This window comes from Sturnira hondurensis, unplaced genomic scaffold, assembly GCF_014824575.4.
Source record: "Sturnira hondurensis isolate 20B ecotype Veracruz unplaced genomic scaffold, ASM1482457v3 Scaffold0016184, whole genome shotgun sequence".
In the NCBI taxonomy this organism is placed as follows: domain Eukaryota; kingdom Metazoa; phylum Chordata; class Mammalia; order Chiroptera; family Phyllostomidae; genus Sturnira; species Sturnira hondurensis.
The window spans coordinates 1,796,817-1,816,392 of record NW_028088815.1 but is presented as its reverse complement, the minus strand read 5'-3'; the positions used below and the strand labels follow the sequence as shown (position 1 = coordinate 1,816,392).

At 37.6% G+C, this 19,576-nt stretch overlaps 1 protein-coding gene across 2 annotated transcripts in view; it reads right to left on the bottom strand.

The window, feature by feature from the left end:
• Positions 1–19,576, bottom strand: part of NALCN (sodium leak channel, non-selective) — a 424,006-nt gene that overhangs the window by 349,180 nt on the left and 55,250 nt on the right. For both annotated transcript variants that reach the window (XM_037065791.1, XM_037065792.1), the window contains exon 7: positions 6,682–6,836. In XM_037065791.1, coding sequence (XP_036921686.1) covers positions 6,682–6,836 — 155 coding nt within the window. The remainder of the gene's footprint in view (positions 1–6,681; positions 6,837–19,576) is intronic.

The following is a 19,576-nucleotide window of genomic DNA, read 5'->3' as shown; positions in this document are numbered from 1 at the left end:
GCTTTGAATTCCAGCATCTTTACTAAGATATGCTTCAGCATTGATTATTCTATGTTCATTTACTGAGACATTTTATCCATATATTCAGGTTTTCTTTTTCTACAATTTTTTTGAGTTACCTATCTTGAATTTTTTTTTCAGTTTAAATGCACCTAATGCTATACTGTTATAGATATCATACAGATTCTTTTTATTATTACTTTCTTTGACACCAGTTTTTACTAGTCCCAATATTAGTCACTATGCCATGTAGAGGAGAAGTGAGGCAATATTATGGGCTAGGTGGACATGTGTATATATCAGCATTGCTTCATTTCAGTAAGTCACAACTCTGCATGCACATCTAAATCACTTTTTAAAGTCATCTCTGTTTTGGATCACTCCAAAATTTTGATTTACTTGTCCTGGAAATGGTGGTTGAGAATTGGTGAAGATTAAAAGGCTTCCAAGCTCACCCTCAGGTTTAGCCAGATTTGCAAATCTTAAATTGAGTCTTTCCCTTGTCCAAGTCAATACAAATTATCAGCATTGGGACCCTAACAATGGAGTGTCTGTCCCCCTCTCTATCTCTCTACCAACTGCTTGTAGAAGTAAGGACCCCTGATTTGTGATGCCACATGGAGCCCCAGAAAGCTCCCACAGTTAGCTACACACTGATTTTCCTTGATTCAAGTAGATTGTACTTCTTTGGGAACAGTTATTTTAGAATATCAGCATTCTGCTGTCTCTGTCTGAGATCCTCAATAGCCAGAATCCTTTCAGGAAGTTTTCTGTTAGTCACCTGGCCCTCTGAGTGATTTATAGTTACGGTTTTTCAGAGTCATTAAGTGTATAAATTGCATTTCTCTTTCTCAGTCTCCTTGAAGTTTGGATAATTTTAGAGATGCAAAGGTGTCTTCAGTCTGCAATCTCATAACAGAAAGTCTTTAAATTTTCCTACTTAATGATTATAGTTTTCAATATATTTTAAAAAATGAGTTTTTCAACATAAATATTAAATTTCAAAGAGACAAAGCCAATTATAAAAAATTTTATAAATGAGTTGAAATTCAATGTATTGCATGATAATTTGATGAATAGAAAAAATGTGCTCCGTTTTAATTAATCACAATTAATAAAGTATGTTGACCAAATTTATATGTGCAATTAAGCACTTCATTATGTTTTATTTATTTTTTCCAATTTTTTATTTAATTATTTTTCAAATACAGTTTTCTGTCTATTACTCCCATCCCATCTCACACCCATGCTCCCCCCTCCCTCCCATTTCCACCCTTCTCAGTTGTTGTCCATGTATCCTTTATATAGGTTCCTCTAAATCCCTCCCTTATTTCCCCTGAAATTCCCTCCCCTCTCCCCTCTGGTCACTGTCAGCCTGTTCTCTACTTCAGTGTCTTTGGTTATATTTTGCTTGCTTGTTTGCTTTGTTGTTTAGCTTCCTGTTAGAGGTGAGATCATATGGTATTTGTCCTTCAACACCTGGCTTATTTCACTCAGCATAATGCTTTCCAGTTCCATCCATGTTGTTGCAAAAGGTAGGAGCTCCTTCTTTCTTTCTGCAGCATAAAATTCCATTGTGTATATGTACCATAGTTTTTTGATCCATTCATTTACTGACGGGCACCTAGGTTGCTTCCAACTCTTGGCTATTGTAAATTGTGCTGCTATGAACATTGGGGTGCATAGGTTCTTTGGGATTGGTGTTTTAGGGTTCTTAGGATACAATCCCAGCAGTGGAATTGCTGGGTCAAAAGGCAAGTCCAATTTTAGTTTTCTGAGAAAATTCCATACTGTTTTCCATAATGGTTGTACCAGTCTGCAATCCCACCAACAGTGGACCAGAGTCCCCTTTTCCCCACACCCTCTCCAACATTTGTTGTTTATTGCTTTGTTTATGATAGCCATTCTCACCGGTGTAAAGTGGTATCTCATTGTAGTTTTAATTTGCATCTCTCTGATAGCTAGTGATATTGAGCATCTTTTCATGTGTCTCTGGATCCTCTGTATGTCCTCCTTGCAGAAGTGTCTGTTCAAGTCCTTTCCCCATTTTTTAATTGGGTTAGTTGTCTTCTTAGAGTGAAGTCGTGTGAGTTCTTTGTATATTTTGGAGATTAAACCTTTGTCTGAGGTATCATTGGCAAATATGTTTTCCCATACAGTTGGTTGTCTTTTTATTTTAATGCTGTTTTCTTTAGCTGTGCAGAAGCTTTTTATTTTGATGAGATCCCATTTGTTTATTCTTTCCTTTATATTCCTTGCTCTAGGGGACATATCAAGAAAAATGTTGCTGTGTGAAATATCTGATATTTTCCTGCCTAGGAATGTTCTCCTCTAGGACTTTAATGGTGTCACGGCTTATGTTTAAGTCTTTTATCCACCTTGAATTTATTTTGGTGTATGATGTAAGTTGGTGCTCGAGTTTCATTTTTTTGCATGTAGCTGTCCAGTTTTCCCAACACCATTTGTTGAAGAGGCTATCTTTACCCCATTTTATGTTACTGCCCCCTTTGTCGAATATTAATTGACTGTAGAGAGTTGGATTTATTTCTGGGTTCTCCTCATTGTTTTAAATACAACTGCATGCAGAAAGAGATGATCACATCTCTAACAATTTATTTTCTCGATTTTTGGGAAAACAGCATCTTTGGTTTCCATGAGAACTTTAAAAATCTCCCAAAATACTACAGTCTGTGTATCTACATAGCTACAGAATATCAAGAAATAGTTATCAATTCCAATGTAAACTTTAGTGACTATTTTAAAATATGTTGATGATAATACAAAGTCAATGTTTCATTATGTAACCATTAGTCATATAATGATATTTAATTCAATAATCATTTGAGAAAAAAGCAAACAAACCAAATTAACCTTGCATAGAAAAGGAAGTTATGAAGAATAGTCAATACTGCCAACAAAAACAGACAAATTCAGAGAAAAGAACAAGAAAACAATTTAATCCTCTACTATGGCTTCATATATCCAACACAAACATGACTGGTTACCAACAAATTTAAAAAGGACACTCTTGGTCAGTCCATTAGTAAATATTTATAGAGGGCTCCCTATGAGCTGGGCATTGCGCTAGGCCCTGGGGACACAAAGATGAAAAGAAGTGCTTCCTGTTTTCAAGGAGCTTAAATTCTGGAAAAAGAAATGTGCAAATAAACAGAAGAGCCCACATTGTCTTAGTCCCTGGCCCCCAGGGCCAGTCCCTCCTGGAATTGGGCCACTCAAGCCAAAGCATTTCATAAGAAAACTTTCTTAAAGAGAGATTGTAGTCTGCCTTATTTGAAGCCATTATAAGTCACAGTGAAGAAAGAAAGATGAATCAACTTAAATACTATGCAGCATATTGAGTTTAGGCTACATTTAAAATAGTCAGGATATCATTTGATTTTAAAGGATTGGCTGTTTCCTGTGCAAAGGCAGCCTAACACCTGAATGCTGGCCACTCGCCATATAAAAGATGGGTACATTAGATTAGCCTGTAAAAGAAGGAGCTGCAGTATCTGACAAGCCATGCATTTGAGTCGTGTGCCACCCATTAGGACTTCTGGATCTTGTTCCACAGAGTTTACCAAATCTGTATATCTCATGTCCCATAGCACACTTGTGATTTCTTACTCATCCAATAGTATAATTCATAAGAGGCCTCTGTACTTTTTAGACAAGGAAGGATGCAAAATTGGTTCTCAAACCAGTAAGCTTAAAGTATAGAACAAGTTGAAATGCTTCTGGTTTCTAAATTTCTATGAAATGAGAAATTGTATTACTGGCAAAAGATATCTAGCTACAGTGCTGGAACTCTACTCTGAGGTTATATTAAAATATAAGAATGAAAATTTAGGGATGTTATTTACAAAATTCACTTTAAAAAATGCCAACTATTTGTGTTTTTCAGTCCAGGTTCAGTATTATATTCTGTCCAAAGGTTAGTCTTGTGGTTTTAATTCATATATCAAAAAGTACTCCTTAATCAGTGCAAGACCTTCACATATTCTTTCCCAAATTCCAGTACTTAGCCAAAGTCCATTAAGCCATCTTGCATAACACTATCCAGGATCTGCTGTAACTGAAAGTCAGGGTGGGAACAGGATTTACCAGCCACATTTTTTTTTGACAAGTGAAGGGTTTGTAGCAGTCTAGTGTTGGCAGGGGCTGGTAACTCTCTTCCCTGACTTTGAATGAAATCCCCCAGGTTCAGCAGGCCCATTGAGATGTAAAGCCACAACAAAAGTCAGGAAATTCATCTGGCTTCCAAAAGCACGAGTGCACTACTATACATTGAAAGGCTTTTCTTTTAGGCCATGGGTAAAGTGTCTAGAACTCCTTTTAACACACCTGGGTCTTGAAACTTTAAGAAAAAATTGTTTTTATTTTCAAATGATTCCAATAATAATTCTGTTAGGACTAAATGTTTGTACCTCCCTACCAAATCACATTTGAATCCCTAATACCCAATGTGATGGTATTAGGAGGTGGGGCCTTTGGAAGGTGATTTTGTTTAGATGAGGTCATGAAGGTATCATTCTCACATAAGAATGATACCTCATATAAGAATGATACAGGGTGCAGCCAGGGGGCCCTCAAATAGGGATTTGTAATGGGGTCCAGAACTCAGGGTGTCCAGGAAATAATAAAAAAAATATATAGGATGTCATATATATATATATATATATATATATATATATATATATATATATATGTAAAAGACACCCCCACATGTCTTAGCTGGGGGTGGGACAAATGGAGCAAGGCAATTAGGAGCTGTTTTTCATAGCAACAGTTTTGCAGCTAACCTCTGGCATGGTCATTTAACATACTATAACTTTTAACTAGTTTCATGGATATGTTAAATAGATGTGGCCATGCTTTGAGCCAGGAAGATGGGAGTGACTCCAACCCATGATGTAACTGGGAGGCAACTCTCTCTGGTCATAGCACCTATGTGAGAGCTTGGAGATGATTGGCTCCACACCATGGGGCCACATCTCCCCAGACTTACTATGGCAGTCCAGAAAAGCTGGAAAAATATGGAAATGCTGGCAGGTGTAACTGATTGTGGGAAGAGTCAGAAATCGTTGGTGAAGATTGGTGCTGGGATTTAAGAAAAAAAAGAATTGGTGCCGGGATTTAAACCCAGGGGCTGTAGCCATGCCAAGTTGGGACCACACAGCTTTGGCAAGCAAGAGTTAGGAACATGTGGCTTTGGTGTGCTCCTTTTTGCCACATGGCTTTGGAAGCAGGAGATACCTTGCTGGGAAGAAAAGGGGTAAAAAGACTCTTGCTGGTGGGCCATGAGAGGTGTCACATGGTTTGGGATTAACTGGAGATCCCAGCTGCGGCATAGCTGATGGTGCTGGGAACCGAGGGGCTACCTGAGCCATGGAATTCTACTTCTTTTCCTGAGATATAGTACCCTAGACTGGGCAGAGGGAGAAGGAAGGACTGTGTGCATTTGTGGGTATTCTAAAGGGCTTTAGTATTTTAATGAAGACATTAAGTCATTACTCTAAGTCTGTATAACTTTTTAAATAAATAATTTCTTTCCTTTTCACCAATCTCTGGCATTGAGAGATGTCATTCCCTGGTGGCAGGCAAGGCGAACCTAGTATGGGGGAACTCTAGGAGCAGAAAGGGGGCCCATTTGGTAATAGTATATTGTTCACTGCCCCTCCCCTGTGTCTGTTCTCTAACAAGAAGAGATCAGGGAGCTTTCTCTCTCTCTCTCCTCCCTCACTCCCACCCTCTCCATGTAAAAACAGCAAAAAGACAGCCATCTACAAGCAAGGGAGAGGAGGGTGTCTCACCAGAACTCAACCATACTGGCACACAGATCTCAGCTTTCCAGCCTCCAGATGGGAAAGTAATAAATGTATATTGTTTATACCAATAAACAATCTAATCTCCCAGTCTATGGTATTTTGTCATGGCAGCCTTAGCTGATACAAATTATCAAAGCACAAAATAATTGTTTAGAGTTCCATGGTTGTTTTCTTCAGGAAAAAAATGAGTAATTTGCATGGAATTATAATAAATTCAATGATATCAACTAAATGACAGCTACTAAGTTCTTTCATTACTGTGTGAATGGTATACATTCCAGGACTTAATAGGATAAGCCACAAATAAATCTACATACTTAAGCATATTATATTCCCATACAAGCATTTCTCTTACAGCCATTATATAGTTGGCCATTACATATAGCCATTACATATTCATTAAGTATTTGGTTGCTGCCTTCTGTTCCAGGATTCTTTTTCAACTCTCATGCGCTCATCAATGCCCAGTATTCCAGGTAAAGACTTACCTTGACTGTTTGGGTATAGTTAAAATGCAAAAAGAAATCACACCATGTTTATCTTTGAGGCAACAACTCCTGAACTTTGCTCAAAAACCAAGTATTTTTAAATGCTATAATTAAGAATCAAAATAATCTAAAAGGAGAGATATTTAACTCTCTACAGACATTGATGAATATACATAAGCACAGACCATATGTTATATATTATATGATAGAGTATATTAAAATTTAGATATATAATTGAAACTTGAAGTTGTGTTTCTTAAATACTATAGCCAGTCTTAACTTCAAACATCAGTTGTACATCTATTCTCTCCACTTCATAAACATTGTAAAATAGAAACTGAAAATGTTTTACTGGTAAGACAGACCTATCTCATTAAAGCCACTGTAGCCCAGCTCTTGCCTGCTAAGTCCCAGATCTTCAAGGTCCATGCATTTAAATCCCGGTGGGCACTGGTAGCCTTCTTCTAGCTCTGGTGAGCAGTGTGTGTCTGGGATGGCTAAACTATTCCACGTCACATTTCTGTGGACAAAATGTAAGGTGGTTAGACAATTGCGACAATTGTATATGATGATTAAAATGAGTACTATAATCACTCTTCATTAATAACTGCCATATATGGACACAGGTTTAAGATTTGTGATTCATAAATGGTATTCATCACAATGATGACATAGTAAACATTATCAAATGACACCTGATTCATTTTGACAATGAGTCTTTACAAGAATATTATTACCATTATATGTTTTGTCTTTAAAGTTCAAGACTCAGATAAGCAAAGAAAAAAATTTCTTACATATTTTCAAGAAATGTTAACTGATCTGGGGATTCCTTATTATTCACAAAATGCTCATCCTACTGTGGGCGTAAACTTTACTTCTCTAATTCTAAGCAATATTGCATGACAGACATTTGCCATATGGCACAGATACTATGAGTCTCATAAATGACACTTGGCCTTCTGCTGTTTTGGCAGTTGTACAGTTTGGAAAGAAACCAGACAAATAAGATGAGATTGAAGGAACTAAAAGTATCACATTAGAAAGAGGGAGATTATGGGGTGAGTTAGTGATAGCTCCAAAAATATTAAGGTTTTTCAAGGTGGGTGGAGAATATCCCTTTTTCATCTTTCTGGAGGACAAGCAGGAGATTAAGTTGATGTAGAAGGATTTAGGTATATAATGGCTTTCTTGGTAGTGAGTACAGGTAATTACTGGAATAGTGATTGTGGAAACTCTTTTCCGTGTTGACCTTAAAAATGGGCCTCAAATAGCACCTATCTGAAACAATTAATAGGGACTGTGTAGAGGCCAAAGTTTAGGCTAGATGATTTCATACGCCTTCTAGACCCATGATTTTATTTGTAAGTCATTATAAGTCATTTCCCGCTACATAAATGTTTCTAGGCATTTCCCAAATAGGGACTGACCTTAGGGTAGTCTCAGTTCCTTCACTTTATGGCCAAATTGAGGCAGACTCAGGGGTCACATTTCTGTTCTTTAATAGCCCCTAATATTCAATTGGCTGCTATAAAAGGCTTTCTCTAGAGTCTGACACATGACTCTGTGTGATCCTTTAGCTGCTTGAGGCCACCCACATACACATATTCAGTGTTATACAGAAGCACACCCCACAATGCCTAGTGATACCTTGCCCAGGTCTTAGTAATAAATAAAGCTGTAAAAGCCTCACCCACAACTCAGATGACCCCTGTGCTTATTCCTTCAGAATGCTATTAGCTGCATGAGAGAAAATATGTCTATATATCTCAGGGAATAAATGTTTAACTGTTTCCTTTAGTCACATTTATTTTTCCTTTTTTTAATGAATGTTCAAATAAAGTTGTCTCCATTTTCCCACCAGTACTTTGCCCTACCCAGGCCCACCTCTAGTCACATTTTAAGCTGCTCCTAATATTAATAAATTGATAATAAATAAATACAATAAATTGTAGCACAAATCCTGTCATGTAAAAATACAACAATAAATACTTGTCAAAAGAATAGAAATAATTTTGGCCTGTGATACCAAAATAATTTTGTTCAGAATTATACAGCTGAAAGAAACTTCATGGATCACCCAATACTTAATTTATGCTTGAGGAAGGTAAGTGAAGTTCAGAGAGGGGAAATTTTACTAGCCCACCAAAATTAATTTTTTTCATTGCTAATACTTTAAAAAGACAATAGCAACAATGTCTGACAAAACACTGTCTACATGAAAGAGTTTCTAAAAAACCCCTCATTTTTCATCTAGTTGGATAGGAAATTGGATTCTGGAGCCAGTCCACTGAGTGTGAATTTTGGTTTAGCCACTCTGTTACATCTGAGACTTCACTTCTCTGTGTTTCAGTTTCCCCTTCAGTGAGAGGGTAGAAAAATGCCAACCTCATAAGGCTGTGATGGGCAGTGTAATGGTTTACATCTGTAAAACACTTAAAAAACATCTGGTAGACAGTAAGTTATGGACCATACCTATTGTTATTGATAGTTTGATATTAGTAAACTGCATAGATTAAAACCTTAGCCCGGGCATGTACTGCCTCAGTTTCCACAATTGTACAAACTTTGTAGGGGTGTTTTAATGATTAAATGAGCTAATACACAATGAGCTTATGCATAACTCCCAAAACATTGTTGGGAATAAGTTAACCACTTAATAATTGTCAACTGTCATGATTATGATTTCATTAATTTATAAATAATAGAGCATTTTTGATTCCATTTTTTCCCTTCATGTTAATATCAATTCTCATTTTAAGCACAATCCTCTCCAGCACAGATATTATGAAATCTTTGGGCTCCAGAGGCAACAGATGTGAACCACTATTTTTGCCAACATCAAGCTATTGGCAAATGCTTCTGAGACACATGTAGATGATTAATTGCTCTGGAACACATGTATTTAAAACCACATGCTAATAACTTTTTAAAAGTGGAAATGAATGTCAAGAGTTTCAGAATATATATTATTTATCTTAGTTTCACTTTCTTAATAAAAAATCTTCCAGATTTTATTTTTATTTGTTTATGTTAATTATTTCTGTGTTCATTTCCCCTTAGATATTCATGTTAGAACAAGCTCTCTGGAATTAGGGGGATAAAATTATTGTTTCAACTAGCCAAGTCCTAATATAGACAATAATGCTCCCAATCATATAAGTATCCATGCATGCTTAAGTGGGTTTCAAACCTGCTTTTATTATTCAGTCATATTTCTTGAAAAAAACTGTCTACTTGTACTCTCCCTAATTTAATTTGTCAGCCAATTTTTGTGACCTCCAATCCACTGGAATTGCTCTTGTTCATTTCCATGTGCTATCTCCAATCAGAAAATTTTTAGATTTTATCTTCTGTGACCTCTTGCCAGTGTTCTGCATAGTTGCTTTTGTAGTAGGCCCTAAAAATGTCCCCATTCTAATGTCCTGCGAACAATTTATGTTACATGGCAAAAGAGTATTAAGGTTACAAATGTGAACAAGGCTAAAAATCTTGAGCTTAGGTGATTAACCTGAATTATCTAGGTGGGACAAATGTGATCAGAAGTCCTTAAAAATAGAACACCTTTTCCAATTGTGGTTAGAAAGAGATGTGGCTATGGAAGAGAGACTTAGAAGGATGCACTGAGATGCTGGTTTTGAAGATGCTTGTTTTGTCCATATTTCTAAGGTCATTCTCCTTTTCCATCTCCTCCTCCTGTAACAGACCTTTTTTAAAAATAAACATTTTATTTATTTTAGAGAGGAGAAGGGAGGGAGAGAAATATCAATGTGTGGTTACCTGTTGAGTGACCCCCACTGGGGACCTGTCCTGCAACCCAGGCATGTGTCCTAGAATGGGAATTGAAACAGTGACCCTTTGGTTCACAGGCCAGCACTCAATCCACTGAACCACACTAGCCAGGACCTTTAACGGACCTTTAACTATTGAGTTGCTCTGACGTTTGGTCCTTGGCCTTCCTTTATTTTTCATAATATTCTCTCCCTATGCAATCAGGGCCACTTCCAAAGTTTCAATTCTTTCTTGTCCTAAATGACATTGTAGCATCTCAGAGCTATATGTCCAACTACCTATGATATCTCTCCATCTGTTACAAGTAACAATTATTCTGTCCCATACTGAACTCTGACTTTTTCATCAACATTCCCTCTCATATCAAGTTGCACCATACCACCATCCTCCAAGTTTGAGCAAGTTTGAAATACTAGAATCACCCTGATACCTACTTCTCTATCAACCCTTACAATTAGTCATTATGTTCCTCTAACTATCTTTCAAAACATCTTTTGAGTTGATTCAACTCTCTCCATCTCCACCTCTCATATTTACCCTATCTAACCTCCTCTCTGGTCATCTTGCATCCAACTCAGCTTTTCTGATCCATTTGTCCCAAAGCATCTAGAGAGTTCTCATCATCACTGTCTTACATTAATTAAGTCTGTTGATGACAAATCTTTAATATGACCTACAAGACACTGAAGAATCTGGCTCCTCCTCTTACCCCACGGGTCCTGGTGTACAAGCATGGTGGCCTTCTCCCAGCTGTTGGTGTGTTTCTTCTACTTCAGGGCCTTTGTTCTCTGCTTAGAAATCTGTCCTCCCATTTTCTCTTGGTTAACCTCATGTTTTAGCCTGCAGGCCCAGCCTGAATTTTGTTTTCTCAGCCTGAATGTCACCCTAAGTCCATCAGATGGATTAGATCTTCCCACTATAACTTTTCAAAGTGCCCACGCTTTTTATTTCTGGCACCTGGGATATGCAAAATTCAGTTTGGTTACTTATTCACTGGATGTCTTCCAAACTTGACTGTACCCCAGAGTAATTTCCATTATCATAAAGTCCCTGACATATAGTCCGTGATGGTTAAATTTATGTATGAGCTAAACTAGACTGTGGTACCCAGTTGTTTGGTCAAACACCACTTTAGAGAGTGCTGTGAAGGTAGTTTTTGAATGTGATTAGCATTTAAATCAGTAGACTTTGAGTAAAGCAGATTACCCTTTATGATTTGGGTAGGCCTCATCCTCTTACCTGAAAGCCTTGAAAAAAAAAGACTGAAGTCCTCCAAAGAAGAAGGCAGTCTACCTCCAGACTGCCTCTAGACTGACGACTGTAATATCGACTCCTGCTAGAATTTCCAGCGTGTCTGGTCTGCTCTGAAGAATTTGATATTGATAGCCCCATAATCTCAAGAACCAATTCCTTAAAATAAATCTATTTCACTCTATATGCACACCCTATCGATTATGTTTCTCTGAAGAACTCTAATACATAGTAAATAGTTAATAGTTATTTTGAGTAAATGAATGAATGTGTCTTTCTTTTCACCATTATTTAAATGTATGATTATTTATTTATTTATTTACTTATTAACTACAGAAAATCTTTTCAACAACTAGAACCCAGTGTTTTTACAAAATTTTTTCACATAATATGTAAAAATTGTCATGTTTTTTCAATTTTTTACATTTCTGTCTGTAGTAGTTTCCATTATTTAAAAGGAGCACTACAAACTCAGAACAGTTAATTATTTTTCAAGAGGCTTTAATTTAAATATTTGTCTGGTATTTTTTAATAATTCTTAACCAAATATCTATTTACAAATAATGTATGTAAAGTTTGACATCAAAGAAAATAGATTCTCAGCTTGTTGATAAAATTATTTAATAACAGCTTCAAACAACTTCTCTGTGCTTTAGAGTTTTATGATTTAAGCTAATTATTATTGCTGATGGCACAGAACATTGACCAGTATATTGGAATATGAGGAGTATCATCTCACTTCAGTGATTAACCACCTTAATGATCTTGGGCAATTCACTTTAACCCTTTGAACCTCATTTTCCTCATCTGTAAAATGAGCAGCCATTTAAAAAGCAATTCCCAGACCCTTGGGCTTGGGTTGGCGTAAAGGGTGGCAGCTGCGGACACTGCGGTCTCCAGCCCGCTGGCTCGCGGGCCCGCCAGCCTGAGGGATTTAAGAGGGACACTGTCATTGCTGGCCTTTTGGGATTGGGCTGGGCTGAGAGACAGGCTTTGTGGAGAAGTTTCTGTTGGGAAAGCCTGGGTCCGGCGGAGAAGGACGGTGCCGGATACCGAGGGCCACAGGCAGCCTCAGGGGCTGTGCTCGACCACAGACCAATCAGCAGCCTGCTAGCGCACACCTGTAAACCTGCCCTCAAAGACGCGGCAATCAGAAAAACCGGTTTGGACAGTTTGAAACCAACAAAGGAAGGGTGCTTCCTTTTTTTTTTTTCTTTGTGCCTCCTTCTCGTGTGTGTGTGTGTGTGTGTGTGTGTGTGTGTGTGTTTTCCATTCTCCCTTTTTTTCTTTCTTTTTTTTATTTTTTATTTTTTATTTTATTTTATTTTTTTTTCTTTTTCTCTCGCAACCTCTTTTGTAATTAATCTTATACATTGTAAACTGTATTGTAGCTCTATCTTTCAATACTCTGTCCCTCATTTCTTTTCCTTTTTGTTCGGTTTTAGTCCTTCTGTTCTTCCCCAATTTTCCGCTTATTCCCCTTTTCTCCTGACTTTTGCGTGTGTGTGTGTCAGATTGTTTGTTTGTGCATTGCGTAGTTGTCTTTTGAGGTGTATTATTATAATTTTTGTACTATTCTTACTCCTTTTTTCATTTCAAGAATATCTTTGTATCCCACCTCTTTCTGTACAGGTTTTTTAATCCTGGCTGGGTATACTGTACTACCTGACAGGTTCCCACTGCTCCTTCCTCCACAGTGTTTTGCTGATTTTCTATACTTCACGTGCTTTCCTTTGCTATACTACCCAAGCTCTATAACCCCCATTTAGACAGATCACATAAAATTTATCACTTGAGGGTTCCTCTAATATTAGGGTAAATAAGGGCTGTTCTGTACAAGAGTAATATTTCATAACACATCTCTCAGACCTTAGACCACCTTACAGGTGCCTCACTTCTATTACTCTATTTACTGACGCGCTACACCCAGTTACTAACCTGTACTGTCACCTTACCTCAAATCTGACCACCCGCAACCACACTGTTTTCTAGATACAACTCACAAGCCCCCCCTCCCCCCTCTTAACAAGACACTTAATTTATGCCCGCCCTTTCCTAAAAGTGGTAAGCTGGGTTGAAGAGCACGGTTAACTCTATACATAGCCAAGAGATTGTCTATTTCTTCTCTGCTCACTGTGTCTGTAAATAACATAAAATAACCCTCTGCTATCATAAACCATTTTGCCTCCCCCACAACTGATCACACATGCACAATAAAGAAAGGAGTTGGTGGAAGCGGAGAACAACAAGATACCTGAGGAAGACTGCACCGGTGACTTTCACAGGTATCCTACCACAGAAGTTCACACCATAAACCCAGCGAACCAGAACAGATCAATTTAAGAAGCGGAGGACAACAAGAAGAGTATCACAAACAATGGGAAGACAAAGAAACAATCCCCAAATGAAAGAAAAGGAGGAAACCTCAGAAAGAATATTAGATGAAATAGAGGCAAGTCAACTATCAGATATGGAATTCAAAGCACTGGTTATCAGGAAATTCAAAGAGCTAACAACGAGCTGCCAGAAACTACAGGGGAGCTACAATGAACTCTCTGCAAACTATACCAACATGAAAAAGGAAATGGAAACCATCAGTAAAGGCCAAGAGGAAATAAAAAATACAATTTCTGAACTGAAGAACACAGTAGAAGGTATGAAGAATAGAATCGATATGGCGGAAGATCGCATAAGTGAGATTGAAGACAGGTTAGAAAAAATCTCCCAGACGGAACAAGTAAGGGAAAAGAGAATCAGAAAAAATGAAGAGAATTTAAGAGAAATGCAAGACAACATGAAACATAATAATATCCGAATAATAGGAATTCCAGAAGGAGAGGAAGAGGAACAAGGGATAGAAAACCTACTTGAAAGAGTAATAACGGAAAATTTTCCTAAGTTGAGGAGAGATAAAGTCGCACGGATCCAGGAATCACAGAGAGTCCCCAGCAGGTGGAACCCAAAGAGGCCTACTGCAAGACACATCATCATTAAAATGGCAAACCTCCAAGACAAAGAGAAAATCCTAAAGGCAGCAAGGGAGAAAAAAGAAGTGACATACAAGGGGGTCCCAATAAGGCTGGCTACTGACTTCTCAATGGAAACATTCCAAGCAAGAAGAGAATGGCAAGAAATATTCCAAGTAATGAGAAACAGAGGCCTACAACCAAGGCTACTGTACCCAGCAAGGCTCTCAATCAAGATAGAAGGCCAAATAAAGAGCTTCCAAGACAAAAGAAGTCTAAAAGAATACGCCTCCACCAAACCAGCTCTACAAGAATTACTAAAAGGGCTGCTTTAAGGAAAGGAAGGAAAAGAGAGAGACAGAGAGGAACACAGGTACATAAATGGCAATGAATAAGTACCTTTCAATAATAACCTTAAATGTAAATGGATTAAATGCACCAATTAAAAGACACAGAATAGCTGAATGGATAAGAAAGCATGACCCACACATATGCTGCCTACAAGAGACCCACCTCAGGTCAAAAGACCATCACAGACTAAAAGTGAAAGGATGGAAACAAATTTTCCAAGCAAATGGACAAGAAAAAAAAGCCGGGGTAGCAATTCTCATATCAGACAAAATAGACTTCAAAAACAGGGCCATAAAGAGAGACCCAGAAGGTCACTTCATATTGCTCAAGGGAAGAATCCAGCAAGAAGACATTAACATCGTAAATATATATGCACCCAACATAGGAGCACCCAAATATATAAAGAAAATCCTAGAGGACCTCAAAAATGATATTGACAGCAACACAATTATAGTAGGGGATTTTAACACCCCACTGTCAAAAATGGACAGATCTTCCAAACAAAATATCAACAAAGATATTGCAGCATTAAATGACACTCTAGATGAAATGGACCTAATTGATATATATAGAGCCCTTCACCCTAAAGAAGCTAAATACACATTCTTTTCAAATGCACACGGAACATTTTCCAAGATAGATCACATGATAGGACACAAAACGAGACTCAACAAATTTAGGAAAATAGAAATCATACCAAGCATTTTCTCTGATCACAAGGGACTGAAATTGGAAACTAACCCCACAGGAAAAAACCAAAAACACACAAAATCATGGAGACTGAATGGTATGCTATTAAACAACGAATGGGTCAAGATAGAAATCAGGGAAGAAATAAAAAAGTTTCTGGAAACAAATGAAAATGAACTCACCACAACCCAAAACTTATGGGACACGGCCAAGGCAGTCCTGAGAGGGAAGTTCATAGCAATACAGGCTTACCTAAAGAAAATAGAAACATTTCAAACAAACAACCTAACCCGACGCCTCCAAGAACTTGAGGAACAACAACAGAGACAGCCCAGAGCAAGTACAAGGAAGGAAATAACCAAGATCAGAGCAGAATTAAATGACATAGAGACTAAAAGCACAATTCTAAAGATCAATGAATCCAGGAGTTGGTTTTTTGAAAAGATAAACAAAATAGATAAACCTTTAAGTAGGCTCATCAAGAAAAAAAGAGAGAGGACCCAAATAAACACAATCAGAAATGAAAGAGGAGAGATTACAACTGATACCACAGAAATAGAAGAGATTGTAAGGAATTACTATGCAGAGCTGTATGCCAAGAAATTTGAAAACCTAGATGAAATGGACAAATTTCTAGAAAAATATAATCTTCCAAAACTCAATGAAAAAGAAGCAGAAAACCTGAACAGGTCAATAACAGCAGCGGAAATTGAAGAAGTAATCAAAAAACTCCCATCACACAAAAGCCCTGGACCAGATGGTTTCACAGGAGAATTCTACAAAGCTTTTAAGGAAGAACTAACCCCGATTCTTCACAGACTATTTCAAAAAATCCAAAAGGAGGGAAAACTCCCCAACTCTTTTTATGAAGCCAGCATCATCCTAATTCCAAAACCAGACAGAGACACAACAAAGAAAGAAAACTTCAGGCCAATATCGCTGATGAACATAGATGCTAAAATCCTCAATAAAATATTGGCAAATCGCATCCAACAATACGTCAAAAAGATCATACACCATGACCAAGTGGGATTCATCCCAGGGATGCAAGGATGGTTCAATATTCGTAAATCAGTAAATGTAATACACCACATAAACAAAAGCAAACACAAAAACCACATGATCATATCAATAGATGCGGAAAAAGCTTTTGATAAGGTACAACACCCATTTATGATAAAGGTACTCAGCAAAGTGGGAATAGAGGGAGCATTCCTCAATATAATAAAGGCCATATATGAAAGACCTACAGCCAACATCATACTCAATGGACAAAAACTAAAAGCTTTTCCACTAAGATCGGGAACAAGACAAGGTTGTCCACTTTCACCACTTCTATTCAATATAGTATTGGAAGTTCTAGCCACAGCAATCAGACAAGAAAAGGAAATAAAAGGCATCCAAATTGGAAAGGAGGAAACAAAACTGTCATTGTTTGCAGATGACATGATAGTGTACATGGAAAATCCTATAGACTCTACCAAAAAACTGCTCGAACTAATAAATGAATTTGGCAAAACAGCGGGTTACAAAGTCAATATCCAGAAATCAAAGGCATTTTTGTATACTAACAATGAAACAGCAGAAGCAGAAATCAAGAAAAAAATCCCATTCGATATAGCAAAAAGAAAAATAAAATATCTGGGAATAAACCTAACCAAGGAGGTTAAAGACTTGTATGCAGAAAATTACACAACACTGAAGACAGAAATCAAGGAAGACACAAACAAATGGAAACATATACCGTGTTCATGGATTGGAAGAATTAACATCATCAAAATGTCCATACTACCCAAAGCAATTTACAGATTTAATGCAATACCTATTAAAGTGCCGATGGCATATTTCACAGACATAGAACAAACACTTCAAAAATTTATATGGAACTACAAAAGACCACGAATAGCAGCTGCAATTTTGAGAAAGAAAAGCAAAGTAGGAGGGATTACAATACCTGATATCAAACTGTACTACAAGGCCACTGTAATCAAAACAGCCTGGTACTGGCATAAAAACAGGCACATAGACCAATGGAATAGAACAGAGAGCCCAGAAATAAACCCAAACCTCTACAGTCAATTAATATTCGACAAAGGGGGCAGTAACATAAAATGGAGTAAAGATAGCCTCTTCAACAAATGGTGTTGGGAAAACTGGACAGCCACATGCAAAAAAATGAAACTCGAGCACCAACTTACACCATACACCAAAATAAATTCAAGGTGGATAAAAGACTTAAATATAAGCCGGGAAACCATTAAAGTCCTAGAGGAGAGCATTGGCAGGAAAATCTCAGACATTCCACGCAGCAAGATTTTTACTGATACGTCCCCTAGAGCAAGGGATATAAAGGAAAGAATACACAAATGGGACCTCATCAAAATTAAAAGCTTCTGCATGGCTAAGGAAAACAGTACCAAGATACAAAGAGAAGCAACTGTTTGGGAAAACATATTTGCCAATGATACCTCAGACAAAGGTTTAATCTCCAAAATATACAAAGAACTCACTCGACTCCAATCAAAGAAGACAAGCAACCCGATTAAAAAATGGGCAGAGGACTTGAACAGACATTTCTCCAAGGAGGACATACAGAGGATCCAGAGACACATGAAAAGATGCTCGATATCGCTAGCTATCAGAGAGATGCAAATTAAAACCACAATGAGATACCACTTAACACCAGTCAGAATGGCTATCATAAACAAAGAAACAAACAACAAGTGCTGGAGAGGTTGTGGGGAAAAGGGGACCCTAGTCCACTGTTGGTGGGATTGCAGACTGGTACAACCACTATGGAAAGCAGTATGGAATTTTCTAAGAAAACTAAAAATGGACGTGCCTTTTGACCCAGCAATTCCACTGCTAGGAGTATATCCTAAGAACCCTGAAACACCAATCCAAAAGAACCTATGCACCCCGATGTTCATAGCAGCACAATTTACAATAGCAAGAGTTGGAAGCAACCTAAATGCCCATCGGTCGATGACTGGATCAAAAAACTATGGTACATTTACACAATGGAATTCTGTGCTGCAGAAAGGAAGAAGGGGCTCCTACCCTTTGCAACATCATGGATGGAGCTGGAAAGCATTATGCTGAGCGAAATAAGCCAGGCAGTGAAAGACAAATACCATATGATATCACCTTTAACAGGAATGTAAACGACAAAACAAACAAGCAAGCAAAATGTAACCAAAGACACTGAAATACAGAACGTGCTGACAGGATCCAGAGGGTAGAGGGGAGAGACGCACAGAGTAAAAGGGGATGGACTCACATGAATAAGTATGAAGGACACATGGACAAGAACTAAGATGGGGGGCGGAGATGGGAGGGGGGTGGGGAGCACTGAGGGTTGCAGGGCTGGGAATACAAGAAAGAAAACTGTACGTGAACAAAAGTTAAATAAAAAAAAAATAAAAAAAAATAAAAAAAAAATAAAAAGCAATTCCCAGAATGACTTCATAATACATTCATATAAAAGAAAAGGTAAATGATTTAGAGTGAAACCACGTGCCCCATTGTGTCCTGTCCTCATCAATGCATAAGACTCACCAGCGTCAAATGGAAAAGCTCAAGATGTTATGATCAAATTTTCTTTTCATTACTCATGACATCATCTTTTTCTAATGATATAAAACTGCTGTCACTGTTTATTGCAATACATTTAGTGTTGGCCTTTTACAATTACTGTCACTTATGAACATAACTACATACTTATTCAGCCTTTTTCAGGAGTTACTTTACCCATATTGTTTGTGGGATAACTTTATTTCATTTGTCTGGTCTTTCACTCAAAATAATTATTTTATTTTGACCTATCAAAATAATTATTTTTGATAGGTCAATTCCATGCCACACAACATGCTAAAAATAGAGATGACTAAGAAGATATTTTGAACTAGAGACTGCTGCCTACTGTGAGATACAGAATAAAAAAAAAAGTAATGCCCATCGGAGAGCATGACGAATGGTTTAAAATCTATCTCTATGCTCATGGAGTTATAAAAACAGAAGGCAGAAACATCACATATGACTACTAGTGATGAATAATGAGTAGAATCAGGAAAAACTTCCAGCACTGTTGATGCTAGGACTGACTATTAAAGGATCAACCAACACTAGTTCCAGGGCTGAGACACAACAGCATCTGGAAAGCAGAAAATCAAACCCTGTGTGACAGGAGACAGAAGGGAAGGGGATAGGA